General features: G+C 48.5%; 1 protein-coding gene across 1 annotated transcript; it reads right to left on the reverse strand.

Moving 5' to 3' along the window:
• Positions 1–946: 946 nt before the first annotated feature.
• On the reverse strand, positions 947–7,870 carry LOC138732475 (olfactory receptor 14J1-like). Its single transcript, XM_069879084.1, has 2 exons — positions 6,929–7,870; positions 947–1,054 (listed from the first exon to the last, which is right to left on the reverse strand). The coding sequence occupies exons 1-2, from the start codon at positions 7,868–7,870 to the stop codon at positions 947–949; spliced, it is 1,050 nt and encodes a 349-aa protein (XP_069735185.1).
• Between the last annotated feature and the right edge of the window lie 11,553 nt (positions 7,871–19,423).

Raw genomic sequence — 19,423 nt, forward strand, 5'->3', positions numbered from 1 at the left:
AGAGTCTGAGCCTTCTATGAGTCAAGCCTTCTATGACCCAATTCTTCTATGATCCTCCTGTGGCTTTCTATGACCTGAATAATCTATGACCCAACTATTTTATGACTTTACACTTCTATGACCTGACTCTTCAATGACCTTTCTATGACCAAACTCTTCAATTACTCAAATAAACTCTCCCGTTTCTTTGACTTGACTCTTCTGTTATGTGAAAAATCTGTGACTCGAGACTTCTATAAACCTTTTGCAACTGAAAAGTTCTGTTATTCCTCTATGACTTGACTCATCTACAAATCAACTCTTCTGTGACCCACGTCTTATATGACCAGGCCCTTCCATGACACAAGCCTTCTATGACACAACACTTCATTCCATGACCTGACTGTTGTCTGACTGCTCTATGATCCTACTTTCCATGACCTGACTATGAACTTTCTGTGATCAGATTCTTCCATTACCTGACTGTTCTACAACTATTCTATGACACTCTCCTTCTATGGACCAACTCTTTTGTGATCCTTCTATGAATAAACCCTTCTAAAACCAAAATAATCTCACACTTCTATGACTCGACTCTTGCATAGCCTGAATATTCCATGACTCTTTTATGACCTGAATAGTCTATAACCCACTTCTGCTTTGAGAATTCTATAACCTAAAACTTCTATAAACCTTCAATGACTGCACTTCTCTGTTACTCCTCTATGACTGAACTCTTCTATTACTTATTCTTGTCATACCCATTTTCTCTAACTCTTCTAAGACCCAACCCTTTCATGACCTACCCATCTATGACCCAACTCTTCTGTTACTGCATGGAGCTGTGTGGTATCTCCTATAATTCTACAGGTCTGGTTTTGGAATTACATGGAATAACTGCTGCAGATTTCATTTGGCCATGAGGATGACACCAGCATGAATGTTCATGACACCAGAATCATTATAGTCAGAGCCAGATCTTCCTGCCCAGGGCCTGGAAGTCAGGGCTTGGTCTTTCTGCTTCATCCAGCAAACTCAGGCTTTTCTCAGCACCACAGCTGACTCTGTCGAGTCCCTAGGGACAATTTGTTAGTAACAATCCTCACTGAGACCAATTAATACTTCAAGGTACTCTGAGTTCTGTTTTTAACTTCTTGAGAGCTTTTGTTCAATCTCCTCTCTGCAGCTGAGAGTCAAAAAATCATCAGCAAATGCACCCTGGGTCTCATTAAAATACAGAGAGCCTTAACGAGCTATTTATCTTCCTGGAGATTTCTTCAGGTCTTCAAGACTTGCAAAGCTCCTTGGTGTCACAGAATCACAGAATCACAGAATAACCAGGTTGGAAGAGACCCACTGGATCACCGAGTCCAACCGTTCCTACCAAACACTAAACCATATCCCTCAGCACCTCATCCACCCGTGCCTTAAACACCTCCAGGGAAGGTGACTCAACCACCTCCCTGGACAGCCTGTTCCAGTGCCCAATGACCCTTTCTGTAAAGGATTTTTTCCTAACGTCTAGCCTAAACCTCCCCTGTCGGAGCTTGAGGCCATTCCCTCTTGTCCTGTCCCCTGTCACTTCAGAGAAGAGGCCAGCACCCTCCTCTCTACAACGTCCTTTCAGGTAGTTGTAGAGAGCAATGAGGTCACCCCTCAGCCTCCTCTTCTCCAGGCTAAACAACCCCAGCTCTCTCAGCCGTTCCTCATAAGGCCTGTTCTCCAGCCCTTTCACCAGCTTTGTTGCTCTTCTCTGTACTCTCTCCAGAGCCTCAACATCCTTCTTGTGGTGAGGGGCCCAGAACTGAACACAGTATTCGAGGAGCGGTCTCACCAGTGCCGAGTACAGAGGGAGGATAACCTCCCTGGACCTGCTGGTCACGCCGTTTCTGATACAAGCCAAGATGCCATTGGCCTTCTTGGCCACCTGGGCACACTGCTGGCTCATATTCAGTCGGCTGTCAACCAACACCCCCAGGTCCCTCTCCTCCAGGCAGCTTTCTAGACAGACTTCTCCCAGTCTGTAGCACTGCATAGGGTTGTTGTGCCCCAAGTGCAGGACCCGGCATTTGGCCTTGTTAAACCTCATGCCATTGGACTCTGCCCAGCGGTCCAGCCTGTTCAGATCCCTTTGCAGAGCCTCCCGACCCTCCAGCAGATCGACACTTCCACCCAGCTTAATGTCGTCCGCAAACTTGCTAAGGGTGCACTCGATGCCTTCATCCAGCTCATTGATGAAGACATTGAACAGGGCTGGACCCAGCACTGAGCCCTGGGGAACCCCACTTGTCACTGGCCTCCAGCTGGATTTCACACCATTTCCCACCACTCTCTGGGCTCGGCCATCCAACCAGTTTTCTACCCAGGAGAGTGTGCGCCTGTCCAGGCCAGAGGCTGACAGTTTCTCAAGCAGAACGCTGTGAGAAACTGTGTCAAAGGCTTTGCTGAAGTCCAGGAAGACCACATCCACAGCCTTTCCCTCATCCAGTAGCCGGGTCACTTTGTCATAGAAGGCGATCAGGTTTGTCTGGCAAGACCTGCCTTTTGTGAACCCATGTTGACTGGGCCTGATCACCCGGTTCTCTTGCATGTGCTTCATGATAGCACTCAAGATCACCTGTTCCATGTGCCATTCCTTAGTGTGGTTAAAGAGAAAGATTTCAAAGTGCTACTAAGAAAAATCTGTTTTAGTTGAAATTTATACTTCCATACTTATCAGGTTTGAGTTGGAAGGGACTTTAAAGCCCATCCAGTTCCAGCCCCTCTGCCATGGGCAGGGACACCTCCCACCGGACCAGGCTGCTCAAGTTCCCATTCAAGCTGGCCTTGAACACCTCCAGGGAGGGGACATCCACAGCTTCCCTGGGAAACCTGGGCCACAGCCTCACCACCTTCTTTCTGAGCGATTTATAAATCCTCCCCCTTCCAATTTAAATCTATTCCCCCTCATCCTGTTCCTCCATGACCTTTTAAAAAGTCCTTCTCCAGCCTTCTTGGTTACTCTCTTTGTGTACAGGACGGCTGTTATAAGGTCTCCCCAAAGCCTTTTATTCTCCAGGCTTTGGAAGTTCCAGGAGAAGATCAATATTTCTTTGGAAAATCTCTTTTGAAAGGCTTTGGGTTTGTTGGAGGTCTCTTATGAGTGAGGACAAGCAAGCGTCCTGGTGCCAATCTACCACCACCACCCATCACCTTGATTGATAAAAATCTTCTTTCTTCTTCTATTAAAGTTTTTATCACTGAGTATGTCATCAATGTGAAGGGATCTCCCTCTGCTCAGCCGCGGTCAGCTCTCCTGGCTGTGTCCCCCTGAAAACTTCTTGCCCACCCGCCATCACTCACTGGAAGGAGCAGAGGAAGCAACTCTTGATGCTATGCAAAGGAGACAATGGCTGCCCTCCATTATCTGGCACCAGGACGATGCCACAGGACCCAGCTAGTCGTACAATTGAAAAGCAAAGTAGAGAAATTGGAGAGGACCTTGAGGAGGTCTGCCAGGATGGAGTTAGAGGCCCACAGCATGAGGTGTGACCTCCCTGCCCCCAGTGGGAGGGGAGGGCAGGGGAGAGCCCAGAATTAGGGAATGGGGGGAAGTCACCCTTTTGGGTCCCAAAGCCACGTTTTTGGGGTATAAACCCTCATTTTTTTTCTGAGCCTCCCTTTTTGAGCTTCAAAAACTCATTTTAAGGCCAAAAGCACAATTTCTTATGTCCGAAGTCTGAATTTTTTATTTCCACAGCCTCAATTTCAGAGACAAAATCCTCTAAAAGGGTTCAAATCTCATTTTCAGCCCTCAAAGCCTCCTTTTCAGGGAACAAAGCCTAATTTTACTATCAAGTCCATGATTGTGAAGGATCAAATCATCGTTTTGAGCCTCTCCAATCCCATTTTTAGGACACAAAACCTTGATGTTTGTTACCACAGCATCACTTTAGGGAATAAGACCTGGTGTCAGGGCTCAAGGCCTCAGTTTCAATTTCAAAGCACCATTTGTAGGACCCAAACCCTTCTCTTGAGGCTCCAGACTCTCATGGAAAGGATCCAATCCCCTCTTTTACAGATGAACCCTCGAATGGAGCACCCAAAGACCTGCATTCAGGAGCTTCATTTCTTGGGGCCACAGAGGTGGCCCTTCCTTGCACTGTCAAAAGACTCATGTAGCCTGAGGCCTGAGTTTTAGAGGCCAAACCCTTATTTATAGGTTCGAAAAGCTCATTTTTATTTTCCAAAGCCTCTTTCAAGGAACAAAGCCTCATATTTAGAATTATCCACAGTTTTGATGGCCCAAATCCTCATTCAGTGCTTCTTAAGGTGTTGCTGCCCCAGGCAGTGGGGGTGTGACACCTGCAGAAGGTGTGAGGGGCAGAGCCCAGCCCTGCAGGTGCAGGAGAGGAGGCCAGTGGGTGCCCTTGGTGGCAGGGACAGATTGGGAAGGTGCCCAGGGCACTTGGCACTCCCATTGTCAGCTCCAGCACGGGCCATTCTGCAAAACAGATGGGTGAGCTTTGCTCCCTGGTGACCAGCGATAGGAAATGAAAATGGGTGGAGGCTGCATCAGGAGAAGTTCTCATTGGATATTAGGAAATGGTTGATGATCCTTATAGATCCCTTCCCACTCAAGATATTCTATGACTCTATCTTCAAGGGAAAGACTAATCCAAGAATGGAGTTTTCTCTGCATAATTTTTTTTATTTATTGGGTAACTGGGGAGATTATGGGATCCAAGGTCAATTTCTGGATAGACTGAAAATCTAAGACCTGCTCTGGGAGGGATCCAAACACTTTGTGTGTCATAGGGATATGCATTTTTTACTGACATAGACAACCTGACAGAGAGAGACACATGACGGGGCTGAAGAGGTGAGGAGCAAGGTTCTCCATGTAGTGGTGGACCTCAAGGCCATTGCTTTCCCTAAATGTCCACACCTCCTTAGGAGACACCCTGCATCAACATCATTTGGAGAATTCTATTGGCACTTCTTCAAAGTGCTCTCCCTGTACCGCCCCCTTTACCTAAACTCTTGGAACTCCCCAAATAAAGTGTATGAATGTTCAGGACTGGATGGAAATGAGGGAAGTGACACGGCTCCCTCAGTCTTCTCTGACAGCTGCAGTCCCAGGCAAACCCCTCAGACACACCGGGGCTTCTAGAGGTTTGCACTGGGTGCTGATGGTCAGAGCATTGTGCTTGGTCTGAAAACATGAGAACTGCTCTCAGTACCTTAAGTGATATCTCAAACTGCTCTGTTTCATCAGCTGAAATGATTCCAAACTTCCAACAAAATGTCCATGGAATTTCTATGCTGTCAAAATATGGATTCTGAGAATGTGTGTGGTTTGTAGGAGAAGCAGCATTCCCCTTCCCCTGTGCTTTCATTGCCATCTCTCTGTCTGGTACACTGTGCATTTCATCTCCCTCACCTTCCAGGGGTTTCCACCTGCAGTTCTCCCAATTCTCTTTCTTCCTCATCTTTAAGGTATTTTTGATGATTTTCTTTTCCAGAACCTCTCTGATTGCTCTGGCACTTACATCATGTAAGGGTGATGCAGCAGACAGGAACACTTGCACTGAGCCTCTCCAGGGGAGCTGAGATCAATCTCCCTGGGCCAGTGGGGTTTGTTCCTGGGGTCACACACAGAAATGTCAGGGCTCTGTCAGGAGTCCATGTCTGAGCTGGCCTTGTGGACTCCTTATGCATCCAGGGATGTTGAGAGGCAGAGTCAGGCCCTTGTACAGGGGAGATAAAGGTCATAGTCTCTCTCTGACCTTCTGTTGCCATGTCCAGAGGTTTGGAGGTGTCTCAGCCCTGCGGTGTGTTGCCCTGCTCTTCACTCATCTGAGATGCCCACAGCATGAGGAATGGGCACAGGGGCCTTGGTTGAAGGAAGCACATCCCAGAGGTGCATTCAGGCACTTACTCTTGGGATCTCACTCTCAACTCAAAGTGACCTTGTGATACTTTCTGTCCCACAGGACTTCATGGATACTCAGGGAAGAGCTGTTTGTGTTTGCTTGGGATCATCTCACCTCGTGTACACGGCGTACGGGCTCACATCTTATCTGTAGAGTGAGAACATGGACTCTGACCTCCTCATTCTGTGTCCTTCCAGGGAGGGACAAAGAACCTCTGCAAGATGGGGTGGGAGGGCAGTGAGGGGAATGGTGGTTTTGAGGGGCTACTCCAGGATGATTGCCCTGAGGCAGGTTCTGTGAAGGCTCCAGTGTACATAGGCAAAGAACCAGATCCTGCCCTGCTGATCTTAAAGGTCTCTCAAAAGAAACCTGGTTGTGAAAGGAAACTGAATCCTTCCCAAATGCATCACACCCCACAGTTTATCTTTACTGGTGTTTTCACCTGTGGCTCGTGTTCTTGGCATGTCCTTGAGGGAGACCTTGAAAGAAGAACTAAGACTTAGGTCCTGCCCTGAGAAGATCCCGTTGCTTTATGGAAAGGCAGTTCTGAGGCAGCTCTGTCCCTCAAGTGCCCACTGCCTGTCCCTGCCTGCGGTCACAGCACTGCCACGCAGCACGGCTGTGACCAAGCTCAGAGCCCTCAGGCCTTAGAGCAAGGCAAGGGGTGAGGAGGAGAGTGTGGAAGTGGAGAGAGAACAGCCCTGGGAGATGAAGTGCTGGTGCCTGGCAGTGCTGCCGTGCTGGGACTCCTCTCCCCATGCACAGAGAAACTGTCCCTGCAGTTGCAAAAAGGCCTTGGACGAAAGGTCTCCCCCCTGAAATAATATATGTGCTACAGATCCCTTTATCTTGTTGAAACACACAGGGAGCACAGGCCCTCATTTACACAGCCATTCGATAAGAAAAGACAAGCAGAGAGTGAATTAGAGGGAAGATGAGATCATCTTTAAAATTTAAAAAATACCAACAAAACCAAAGAATACATAAGGCAGGGTGGCCCTGCAGTGAGTTACATAAGATCTGCTATGCAAAACCCAGCAGTTCATTGCTTCCGAGAACCATCCAGTTATGAGTTTCCACACTGCATCCTTGAGCTGATGGTTCCTCAAGCTGTAGATGAGGGGGTTCACAGCTGGAGGCACCACTGAGTACAGAACTGACACCACCATGTCCAGGGATGGGGAGGACAATGAGGGGGGCTTCAGGTGGGCAAATACTGCAGTGCTGACAAACAGGGAGACCACAACCAGGTGAGGGAGACACGTGGAAAAGGCTTTGTGCCGTCCCTGCTCCGAGGGGATCCTCAGCACAGCCCTGAAGATCTGCACATAAGACACCACAATGAAAATAAAACAGCCCAATGCTACTAAGACACTCACCACAAGAAGCCTGGCTTCCCTGAGGTAAGAGTGTGAGCAGGAGAGCTTGAGGATCTGTGGGATTTCACAGAAGAACTGTTCCACAGCATTGCCCTGGCAGAGGGGCAGCAAAAATGTATTGGCCGTGTGCAGCAGAGCATTGAGAAACCCAGCGCCCCAGGCAGATGCTGCTATGTGGACAGAAGCTCTGGTGCCCAGGAGGGTCCCATAGTGCAGGGGTTTGCAGATGGCCACGTAGCGGTCATAGGACATGACAGTGAGAAGAAAATACTCTACTGAACTAAAGAAATAATAAAAGAAGACTTGGACGACACCCTCTGTGTAGGAGATGGCTTTGATGTCCCAGAGGGAATTGCTCATGGATTTGGGGACTGTGGTAGAGATGGATCCCAGATCAAGGAGTGAGAGGTTGAGGAGGAAGAAGTACATGGGGATGTGGAGGTGGTTGTCACAGGAGATGGTGATGATGATGAGGCCGTTGCCCAGGAGGGCAGCCAGGTAGATGCCCAGGAAGAGCCAGAAGTGCAGGAGCTGCAGCTCCCGTGTGTCTGCGAATGCCAGGAGGAGGAACTGGGTGATGGAGCTGCTGTTGGACATCTGCTGCCTCTTGGCACACGGCACTATCCAGGAGCGAAAAGAAAGAGACAAATTAGGGGACATTTCTTTGACCAAAATCAAAGTTCTTTCTCATAGAACCACCCCCAAACTGCATTTTTCAAGGAGGACACTTGGAAGGTCCATTTCACAAGCTCTGGTTGCTCCTCTCTGAGGTTGCCCCAGGGAGCAGGAGGCAGTTATGTGGGTTCTGCAGGCGTCGGTCCTGCCCTACATCAACAGGGGAATTGAACACAGTGTGATCTCAGGATGAATCCACTCCTGATATCAAAGAGCTTTCCAGCACTGTCCCTCCCCATTCACCTCAGTGCAGAGCATAGCTGAGGGGATTTCGATTTGTGTCTTCTGTTCTGGTTGCCCCAACACAGCTCAGAATGGGTTTTAAGCAGAAACTCCTGGTACTCCAAAAGAAATCTCTCAGATTCTAACAGGCAAATGGACTGTCCCTTCATGCAGAGTGAGCACAGTCAGTCTGTCCATCAGCCCTGGTCTCAGGTGCCCTGTAGGGGAGGACATTTGCACTTGGGCTTTCCCCCAGAAAGAAACTGCTGGGAGCAGAGGAATCCGATTTCTCAATGTAGTTCTTCAAATACCCTCACTCCATCCTACCAGGAATCTCAGCTCTCTTCTCCCAGCCAGAGACATAGAGGGCTCATTGCTGCTGTCCCCACACAGATGATGAGCAGCCCTTCCATGGCTTTAGGGCTGAGGTGTCTTTTCCATTGGACTGCCAGATGACACAGAGATACCATGGGAGAGCTGTGCCCTTCTGGAAAGCAGCCTGAAGCCCAGCAGGATTCACCAAGGAAAGAGTCAAATATCCTAAATCTGGAGTGTCCTGAAAGGAGAATCTGTTCATTTGCGTTGCCCTGAACCTGCTGATTAAGAGAGGGATTTGACTCTTGACTCCCTGCATGGCAGGACCCACAGGACTGGCGTCTCAACTGCATCTTAACCCAAACCCCATCCCAGAAGGTCCAGTGATAAGAACCTGAAGCAAAGGCAGGAGAGGAAAGAGGGAGAAATGCACAGCGCTGCTACTGGAGCCAGCACAGAGACAGTAGTTGGGGTGCGGTGGTAATTTCTCCTTTGAAGGGGTGACACTGCTGGTTAGGTGACTGACCAGCCATGGCCTGAAGGAAAGAGGGGGGACAGGAGAGCGTGGGTTTGCTCCATGGTAGGTGCCTGCGCTGCAGGGGATGGCAGGGAGGTGCCCAAGTCCCACTTCCCATGGTGTAAATGGGAGCAAACCCTTCTCCATCCCTGCTCACGTCTCTGCTTTCTGGATCTTGTCCCTGCTGGGAGCTGTTTCTCTGTCCCTGGATCTCCTCCTTGTCTGTGCTCACAGAGCCCACCCTACCCACTGTGTGCTCAGCCCTGCCCTGCCCTGCCCTCCTGGCAGTGGGGCCCTGCCCAGGGGCATCTCTGGGAGTGCAGGGATTGAGAAGCAGCTCACACCAATCGTAATGGGAACTGGAGTCCCAGTGCCTTTTATGAATAGAGAAAATAATTCCCACATCCCACTGCCCCCCCCCGCCCCCAGCCAGGCCAGAGTGGAAACCTGAAATCACAGACTCCATCCCTTCCATGTGAATGCTGCCTTGACGTCATTCTTCAAAAACACCCTCTGCAATGGCCATTGGAGTGACCTGGATCTTTGAGAAACCCTGACACACACAGCACCCTCTCGACAGCAGGAGGACCCTGTTCTGCCCTGCCTGGAGTCGCCCCTTCCCTCTACAACTTCTCCAACAGTGCCTGAGGCAGCTCCTAGGGCAGGCTGAATGCTGACCCTGGCAGGTGGCAGAGTCCCTGTTCCCAGCACCCAGAGCCTGGGGTGCAGGGACCCTGCTATGAATGGCAGCCCAGGGCACCCCTGGCTGCACCCTTGGCTTCACAGCTCTTCCAAACTGCCTCATAAGAGCCCCCTCTTCACAGATATCAAGAGCTGGGGGCTCGGCCAGCTTCAGGAGATCTGTCAGGAACCACACCTACATTACCCTTCACTGAGGCTTACCGTGTCTAGGACCACAGAGATTTCTTCTCCAGTCAGCTCTCAGTCATCCTTCTGACCACCTTAAAGCTCTCTCTGCCTTGCTCATTTTGCTGAGAAACCCTGGGAGTTCCCTTCTCCCTGCTGTCTTTGCAGAGGAGCTGCTCCTGGCCAGAGTTCCCTCTTTGTAGTGCTGCCCACTTCCCATGAGCTCCCTCAGTCCCAGGAGCCCAGCCCAGCTCAGCAGCAGAGGAGCAGCCCAGGGCACTTTAATGACCCCTCTGGTGGGTTTGATGCCAAGTCCATGAACCTCAGACCCTGAGAGGAAGTGGAACAAACTTCTCAAGAAGTAAAACTCAAATTCAAGCTCCAAAGTTTCTTGTAGTGTTAATGTGTCCCACTGAGGGCACTGCTGAGAAAGCATCTCCAGGGTCCAGTTAGAGCAGAAAACTGGAGGCAGTGATGAAAGGTTGAGAAAAGCAAGGTAAAAGTGGCTCTGATGCTGAGTCAACCCGTATGTGTTTTATGAATACAAAGGGCCAAGCCCTGATCCCCAGGGAAGGGAAATCCTGTCCCTCTTGGATTCCTCAGCACTCTTCCTGGGCAGTGGGATGTGGGGATGGGCAATGCCAAGGGCAGGGCTGTAGAAAAAATCCTCTGTGGCTCCTGCGTTGCGGGTGAGTAGACCATGAGACACTGATGCTGTAAGGATAAGGTGCTTCCTTACTGGCATCGGTGTCAGAGACAACAGACATAGCAAAGGAGAGGAGGATTTTTGCTCTGTTGGGGGATTTCAGGCTCACCAGAAACCTTGAGGAGCTCCATCACAGGCAATGGTGTCCCCCACCTTTGCCTGCAGGCTGTAGACATCCACCGTGCCACTGCACCTTGCTCTCACCTGAGCATCTTCCTTCCCTTACTGATCTCTTTTCTGTCCTCCCTGGGTTTTCCTCGAGAGACAAAGCCCTGGGCTGGTCCAAACTCCCCAGGGCTGACCAGTTGTGCATCAGTGCTCGTGCACTGCAGGGAAGCTCCAGCAATGAGGCAAAATCACCAGAGAAGTGATGGCATAGGAAATGTGAAGGAACATTCCTAAGTCTGGCACCAAGAGCTCATCTGCTGTGTTGGATATTTCCATAAGTCACCTCAGAATGCACTGAGAGCAAGTGGTGATTTTGCATGCACCCACAAGCATCAATTAGCAAGCATCCATCATTGACCAGCACCATTTTGAAGGAAAAGAAGAAAGATGATCAAAATCCATACTTGGTCTGGAAAGCTCTTCTGTTTCCTGTGCAAATGCACTGGAATGTCTGGAGAGCAGAGTCTGATGAAAAGCTAACGCAGAGGAGAGATTCCTTAGCATGGGTTTGGGAAAATAGCAGGTGGAATTTTACAACAAGAAAAAGAGTTGAATGGAACTGAGTGAATTCTTGATGGATGAGGAAGTAAATGGAGACAAAACCAACATGCTCTTAGCAAGATGGGGGGGAGGATGATGGACTCTCTAGAAAAGCGAATCCTCATTTGAATCCCAGCCCAAACCCAGACCCAAATGCTGACTAACTCACACCTAGCCCTTACCCTACCCCATCTTCCCAAGTAAACAGCGCCAGTGAAACCACACCAGTAATTCACATCATTCCAAGTAACCATTGTAAAAGCATCAGGAAAAAACAAACGTGGTTCTAGAGGCAACACTACTGGGACTGATGAGCATCCTCGTATCTCCTTGTCATTCCAGTTCAAGACACGGGAGCATAAGTAACTGCCCACTGCTTCCTGTTATCTACAGGCACCACTGTGTGCCACACAAGTCAGAGTTTGGCATCAAAGGAACCATGTTTCAGTTCTTATTTACAACACTGATTGTGACTGAAATACCCAGGGTGTGGACCGGCAGTTCCTCATGCAGTAGCTCCTCTGACTCCTCTCTTTCTCCCCACACTGATAGTCCTACATGTCTCACAGAAGGAATCACCCCACAGTTCCTAGTTCTGTTCCTAGCTGCTCCAACTCACGCTGTTGCCTCTTCGCAGACTTTGTACTTTTGGGATCCTGGTGGGAAAAGGCCTCACGATCCTGCTCCTGGCTTTGTTGGGTACCCTAAAAGGGCCGGCTGTAGGTTGCTGGGTTTCAGAGTAGGAAATCCAGGACTGCCTGAGCCTCACCCAAGAGCAGGAAGGGTTGTTGGTTTTAGTGGTTACTGCTGAAGGCTTCCTTGGTCAGAATCACTCCTCCAGAGCATTAGGCACGAGGGCTAAACCAGGCTGTACAAGTGTATGCACCCACAGTGCAGGAATGTGACTCAGTCCTTTCAACCTCCCCATGCGAAGAGGATGAGATGCACCCAAAAGTACTGACGGAGCTGGTGGACACTCTTGCCAAACCCCTTTCCATCATCTTCCAGAAGTCCTGGAGGACTTGGGCAGTTCCACTGGACTGGAGGCTGGCTGATGTTATACCCATTTTAAAGAAGGATCAGAGGGAGGGTCCAGGAAACTACAGGCCTGTCAGTCTCACCTCAGTCCCGAGGAAAATCGTGGAACAGGTGATCTTGAGTGCTATCATGAAGCACATGCAAGAGAACTGCGTGATCAGGCCCAGTCAACACAGGTTCATGAAAGGCAGGTCTTGCCAAACTAACTTGATTGCATTCTATGATAAAGTGACTCAACTACTGGATGAGGGAAAGGCTGTGGATGTACCTTCCTGGACTTCAGTAAAGCCTTTGACACAGTTTCTCACAGCGTTCTGCTTGAGAAACTGTCACCTCTGGCCTGGACAGGCGCACACTCTCCTGGGTGGAAAACTGGTTGGCTGGAGGGCCCAGAGAGTGGTGGGAAATGGAGTTAACTCCAGCCAGAGGCTGGAGCAAGAGCAGGAGCTGACAGAACCCTGAAGAACTGGAGTACCTGCCATGGAGGTTAATCTCTGAGCAATGACTGCACAGAAGCAGGCATGGACAGACCTGACCTACCCTGGCCGTGGGGCAGAGTTTCCTCTCTGGCTGAACCAACACAGGGCACTGTGACGGCTGAACCACAGCTGCTTTGTTTCTCACACACAGAGCAAGGTGCAGGCAGCTCCCAGTGCAGAGACCACCTGCCTCCTCCAGATCCTCCTGGAGAGTGAGTCCAGAGGGTGCTTGTCCTGGACAGCAGAGAGGTCTCCTAAGACACAGGGTAGCATCACAGAGGATGACATCACAGAGGCCACAGCCAGAACCATGGCTGGGGTTGGAAAGGACATGAAACATCCACCTAGTCCAACCCCCTCTGCCATGGGCAGCAAGAGCCTGAGAGGCACTGAATGAGGATTTGAGCCATCAAAATTATGGATAATTCTAAATCAGTTTTTATTCCCTGAAAGAGTCTTTGGAAGATAAAAATTAGCTTTTGAAACCAATAAATAAGGGTTTGGCCTCTAAAACAGAGGTGTTGGAACTCCAAAATCAGCCATTGAGCCTTAAAAAAGAGGCTCCTAAAAGGAGTATTTACACACAGAAAATGAGAGTTTAGACCTTCAAGATGTAACCGTGGGTCCTAAAATGTCTGTGGGTCCTAAAAAACATTTTAGAACTCTGGAATGAAGATTTCAGTCCAAACCATGAGACTTCTGCACTAAAATGATGGTTGTGGTGCTACAAATGAGTCTTTTGATCTGCAAGGGAAGAGAACCTCTTGGTTCCAAGAAATGAAGCTTTGGTCTTGAATGCAGGGCTTTGGGCACTTCAATAGAGGCTTTGAGCTGTAAAGGAGGGGGCTGGATCCTTTCCATGAGAGTCTGGAGCTTCAAAAGGAGGGTTTGGATCCTACCAATGGTGCTTTGAAAGTGAAACTGAGGCTTTGAGCCCTGACCTCAGGTTTTACACCCTGAAATGATGCTGTGGTACCAAGCATGAAGGCTTTGCAGCTTGAAATGGACTTCAGAAGCTAAAAATGAGGGTTTGGGCATTTACAATTGCAAACAACTCCAAAAATGAAGCTTGGGTCCCTAAAAAGGAGGCTTTGAAAGCCAGAAATGAGCTAAAAGTAAGGCTTTGGCCCGTAACACTGAGGTTTTGGACATCCAGAATCAACTTCTGTCCTTAAAAATTAAGCTCTGGGTCATGAAAATGTTTCTTCAAACATAAAAAAATGAGGGTTCACACTCTCAAAATATAACTGTGGCCCCTTCCAAAAAGCTATGGGTGTTAAAAGATAGGTTGGAACCCTAAAATCAAGGATTTCTGCTCTAAATACGAGACTTCTGGCACTAAAGGGATGGATGCAATGCTACATGTGAGTCTTTTGTCCCTGCAAGGGAGACAAACCTCTTGCTTCCTCTGAGGCTCCAAGAAATGAAGCTCTGGTCAAAAATGAAGAACGTTGGGTGCTCCAATGGAGGCTTCAAGCTGTAAAGGGGGAGGCTGGATCCTTTATGTGAGAGTTTGGAGCTTCAAAAAGAGGCTTTGGTTCCTACAACTGTTGCGTTGAAACTGAAATTGCATCTTTGAGCCCAGATATCAGGCTTTTTTGGCCTAAAATGATGCCATGGTAGTGAACAGGATGGCTTTGTGCCCTAAAAATGGGACTTGAGAGGGTCAAAATGAGGATTTGAGCCCTCACAATTGAGGACTTGATTCTTACATGAGGCTTTATTCCCTGAAAAGGAGGATTTGGGAATTAAAATAAGCTTTTGAACCCTGTTAGAGGCTTTCGTCTCTAAAACAGAGGCTGGGGACATTGAAAACCAGACTTTGTGCCTTAAAAATTTTTCTCTGGGCCTTAAAATGAGTCTTTGAAGCTCAAAAAGAGGGAGTAGAACTTATATAGGACCGTCTGTAACCAAACATGAAGCTTTGTGCCCCAAAGGACAGTTTCCCCCTCCCCCAGCGCTGTGCTGGGAACAGGGGTTCTGGACAAAAAAGGGGGGATCTGGCCCCAAAATGCGGCTGGAGGCTCTGGCAGGAGGCGCTTGGGCAGCACGGGGCTCTGGTCCTTCAATCAGACAAACACAGAACCATTAAGGCTGAAAAGCCTCTGGGCTCCTCCAGCCCCAGTCCAGCCCCGTGCACAGAATGTCCCAAGTTGTCAAATCTGCTGAATTTGTACCCCCAGGGGTGGAGAATCACCCGCTACCCTGGAGCCTTGACCAGGGCTGCACCGTGCTCACACAAGAGCATTTTCCCTCCTGTCCAACCCAGAAGGATCCCACTCCTCTGGTCAAGAAGGTGGATGTTCCCAGGTGTCACAGGAGCTGTGGCTGACTGAGAGCTGTGTTCATGGAGCTGTCAAATGACCAAATCCTTTCTTTTAATCGTGGCCTCAATGCTTTGTTGATGTATAAGGTCTCTCCGTGGATGTTGACATGGACTGAGCAGCCTAGTCTGACCTCAGAGCTGGCCCTGCTTTAGCTGGCATTGGAATAGAGATCACCTGAGCTCTCTTGTTCCCTAACTTCTTCTATGACCATAAGATGTTGAGACCCAGTTAGCAGGTTGTCCCAAGCCTCCCCAGCAGCCCAAAGTTTGCCCTCAGCCGTCATGCTGGGGGCCCCTAACTCCATCCTGCCAGACTTCCTCCAGGTCCTCTCCAGTTTCTCCACTTTCCTTTTGAAATGTGAGACTCACTGGGTCCTGTGGCATCGTCCTGGTGCCAGAAGAGTGAGGGCAGCGATTATCTCCTTTGCCCAGCGTCAAGAGTTGCTCCCTCTGCTCCTCCCAGTGAGTGGCTGGGGGTGGGCAAGAAGTTTTCAGGGGGACACAGCTGGGAGAGCTGACCCTGACTGAGCAGAGGGAGATCCCATAACATAGATGCCATGCTCAGAGAAAAAGATTGTAGCAGGAGAAGCGGAGATTTTTATCATTCAAGCTGATAGGTGGTTATAGAGTGGTGGGGTGTCAGTCTGCTTGAGGGAGGTAGTGATTAATGGCATTTGAATTGGTTTTGGGTTTGGATTATGTTGATTTTTATCATGTTTCATTCACTTATTAAACTACTTTCATTTCGGCCCAGAAGGTAAAAAAAAAATTCCATGCAGTAGCACGGGCAGTGACCTGGCCAGCTGAGGATTGCCCTGAGGACATGGCTCTGGACACAAGGACTCCTGCTTGTCCTCACTCTCAATAGACCTCCACCAATCCCAAGCCCTTTCAAAATGGATTTTCCAAAGAAATACTGATCTTCTCCTGGAACATCCTTGGCCCAGAGAAGAGAATGCTTCAGGGAGACCCTACAGCGTCCATCCTGTATAAGAAGTGGGTCACCAAGATGGCTGGGGAGGGAGGGATAAAATGAGGGGTAATAGATTTAAATTGGAAAGAGGAAGATTTAGATTAGATGTTAAGAAGAAATTCTTCACAAAGAATTTGGTGAGGCAGTGACCCAAGTATCCCAGGGAAGCTGTGGATTCCCCCTCCCTGGCGGTGCTCAAGACCAGGTTGGGTGGGGCCTTGAGAAGCCTGGTTAGTGGGAGGTGTCCCTGCCCATGACAAAGGGGTAGGAACTGGATGGGCTTAAATTCCCGTCCAACCCAAATATTTCTATGATTCTGAAAAGTATGGAAATATAAATTTAAACTAAACCATCTTTTTATTAGGTGCATTTTAAAATCTTCCTCTTTAACCATACTGGGAAATTACTCCAAGGAGCTATGCAAGCCTTGAAGACCTTAAGAAAACAGCAGGACGAGAAAGAGCTCGTTAAGTTTTACTGTAGTTTAATGTGACCCAGGGTGGATTTGCTGCTAAGTCCTTGAAGGATCACTGCTGAAAGGAGATTGAGGAAATATCTCAAGAAGTCAAAAGCAAAGCTCAAAATTCCTTGAAGTCTTAACTGGTCTCAGTGGGGATTGTTAGTGACAAAGCCTCCCCAAGGACTTGTTAGAGCCCAGAATTAGAGGCCATGAGTGCAGGAATGCAAAGGTGCTGTGCAGGCAGCTGTGATGCTGAGAAAAGCCTGGGTTTTCTTGGTGAAGCAGAAAGGCCAAGCCCTGACCCCCAGACCCAGGGCAGGCAGATCTGGCTTTGGCTACAATGGCACTTGTGCCATGGACATTTTGACATTGCTGAATCAGAATCACAGCAGTTATTCCATTTAATCCCAAATACAGGCCTGTAGGGTTATGGGAGGCTCTCACTCAGCTTCCTGCAGTTATAGAAGACTTGGGTCCTAGATGGGCAGGGTCATAAAAGGGCAGAATCATAGAAGAGAAACAGAAATCTTGTGTATGAGAAGGGTCAGCTGAGAGAAGAGTTGAGTCATAGAGGAGTAACTAAGCAGTGCAGTCATAGAAGGTTTATAGAAGTTTTGGATCATAGAATTTTCATAGCAGAACTGGGTCATAGATGACTGAGTTCATAACAGGGTCATAAAATATTCAGGCCATAGAAGAGTTGAGTCATAGAAGTGTGAGTTTGTTTGGGATTTTGAAGGGTTTATTCATAGAAGGGTCACAGAACGGTTGGTTCAGAGAAGGGTTGGGTCATAGAAGAGTCCTAGAACAGTCAGATAATTGAAGAATCTGTTCACAGACAGTTCATGGAAGACTCAGGTCACGGAAAGTCGCATAATAGAACAGTCAGACAAGAGTCAGGTCATGGAATAAAGTGTTGTGTCATAGAAGGCTGGAGACATGGAAGGGCCTGGTCAAGTAAGAGATGGGTCACAGAGCAGTTAAATTATAGATGTGTCAGGTGATAGAGGAATAACAGAAGATTTCAGTCATAGAAGGTTCATAAATGAGTCGGCTGATGGAAGTCTCAGATCAAAGAATTTTCAGGTCATAGCAGTATGGAGTAGTAGAAGCATGAGAGTTTATTTGGATAATGGAAGGGTTTGGTCACTGAAAGGACATTAAAAAGTCAGGTCATAGGAGGGTCAGGACATAAAATGGTTGGGTCATAGATTATTTAATTCAGAGAGGAGTCAGGTCATAGAAGGATCAGAGAAGAATTGGGTCATAGATGGCTTGATTGGTAGAAGGCTCAGACTCTAGATGAGTCGGATCGTAGAGAAGTCACAGAAGAATGGCGTGGTAGAAGAGTCGGTTCATAGAAGAAATGGGTCAGAGAAGGCTCATAGAAGTGTAGCGTTGTACAAGGGGTGTGTCATTGAAGGGTCAGGTCATAGAAGCACTAGGTCATAGATTGGTGATAGAACTGTTGGGTCATAGAAGGCATAAAAACACAGGTGGTGGCTCATTTAAGAGTCAGGTGATAAGGGAGTCAGGTCATAGAAGGGTCAGTTAACAGTAAGTTTGGTTCATAGAACAGTTGGGTCATCAAAGGGTTGGGTTTTAGAAGAGTCGGGTCATAGAATTGTCAGTGCATAGATGATTTGTGTCACAGAAGAATCAGAGAAGACTTGGGTCATAGAAGGACAAATCACAGAAGAGTCAGAGGATAGTCAAGTCATAGAAGGGTATAGAGGGCTCATGTCACAGAAGTGTCTGATCATATAAGAGCAGGTCAAAGAAGAGTTGAGTTATAGATGAGTTGTATAATGTAGGAGTAATAGCATAGTTCAGTCCTGAAAGGCTCATTGAGGTGTCGGGTCAGAGAAGTCTCAGGCTATAAGAGATTTGGGTGGTAAGAAGGGTCATAAAAGATCTGGGTCATGAAAAGTTGAGTCATAGAAGCATGAGAATATAGTCAGGAAAAGGAAGGAACAGGTCATAGAAATTCTAATGAGAGGCAGATCATAGTGTTGGGTCATAGAAGAGTTGGGTGAACAACTATTCAGATCATAGAGGAGCTGGGTTATAGAAGGATGGTGAGATACAACGTGCCCAAGGGAAATCCAGTCCACTTCTCTTTCAGACATCCAGAAATAGAATTGAAGAGGAAAACGTCTCAGGAAAAGCCTTTAGATTCCCTGCTCATCCGTTGGCTATTTCTAAAAAGGACCTGTAGTGTGGGGGTGATGGCAGTGGTCAGGAAGATCCCTCCATTTCCATGACCTTCTGAAAATGATGGAGAGTGGCCTCATGTGACATCATCCTCCTCACTCAGCTCCCTGGGATGCTGCCCCTCCTGTCCCACAGACTGGGAAGGATTTTGTTTGCTCAAGTGATCCCTGACTTGATCCCCAGTCACCTCTAGTTGATCTCCCCCAGCATCCAGCCCTGAGTTACAGAGTCCTGGGAGACCTTGATGGGGAAGACAGAGGCAAAGAGGATACAGGGAATCTCAGATCTGTCTGCACCTGCTCTTTCTAAATTCAGCACTGCCCACACTTTGTCCTTTACCAGTCCTGAGAAAGTAAACACTCATCTTGGAGCACTTGAATGGACTTTCATGTTGAGATTGAATCACAATCTGGACCCTTGCTTGGAGGATGCTGTCCATGAAGACCATCTGTCCTGAGCTCTATGATCATGTCCCAGCTCTGTATCCCACACGAACAGCTCCAGCTCCTCTTGCCCGTGCCCCTGGCTGAGGGCATTGCTGCCCACTGGGGCTGAAGCTCTGCAGCTGTGGCACCAGGCAAGCTCATCCCTGCCATGAGGAAACAAAATGTCCAAGAGCCTGTGTGAGCAAAGGCTTTGCTGAGAGCAGA

The sequence above is a fragment of the Phaenicophaeus curvirostris genome, chromosome 33, assembly GCF_032191515.1.
Source record: "Phaenicophaeus curvirostris isolate KB17595 chromosome 33, BPBGC_Pcur_1.0, whole genome shotgun sequence".
NCBI classification, from domain to species: domain Eukaryota; kingdom Metazoa; phylum Chordata; class Aves; order Cuculiformes; family Cuculidae; genus Phaenicophaeus; species Phaenicophaeus curvirostris.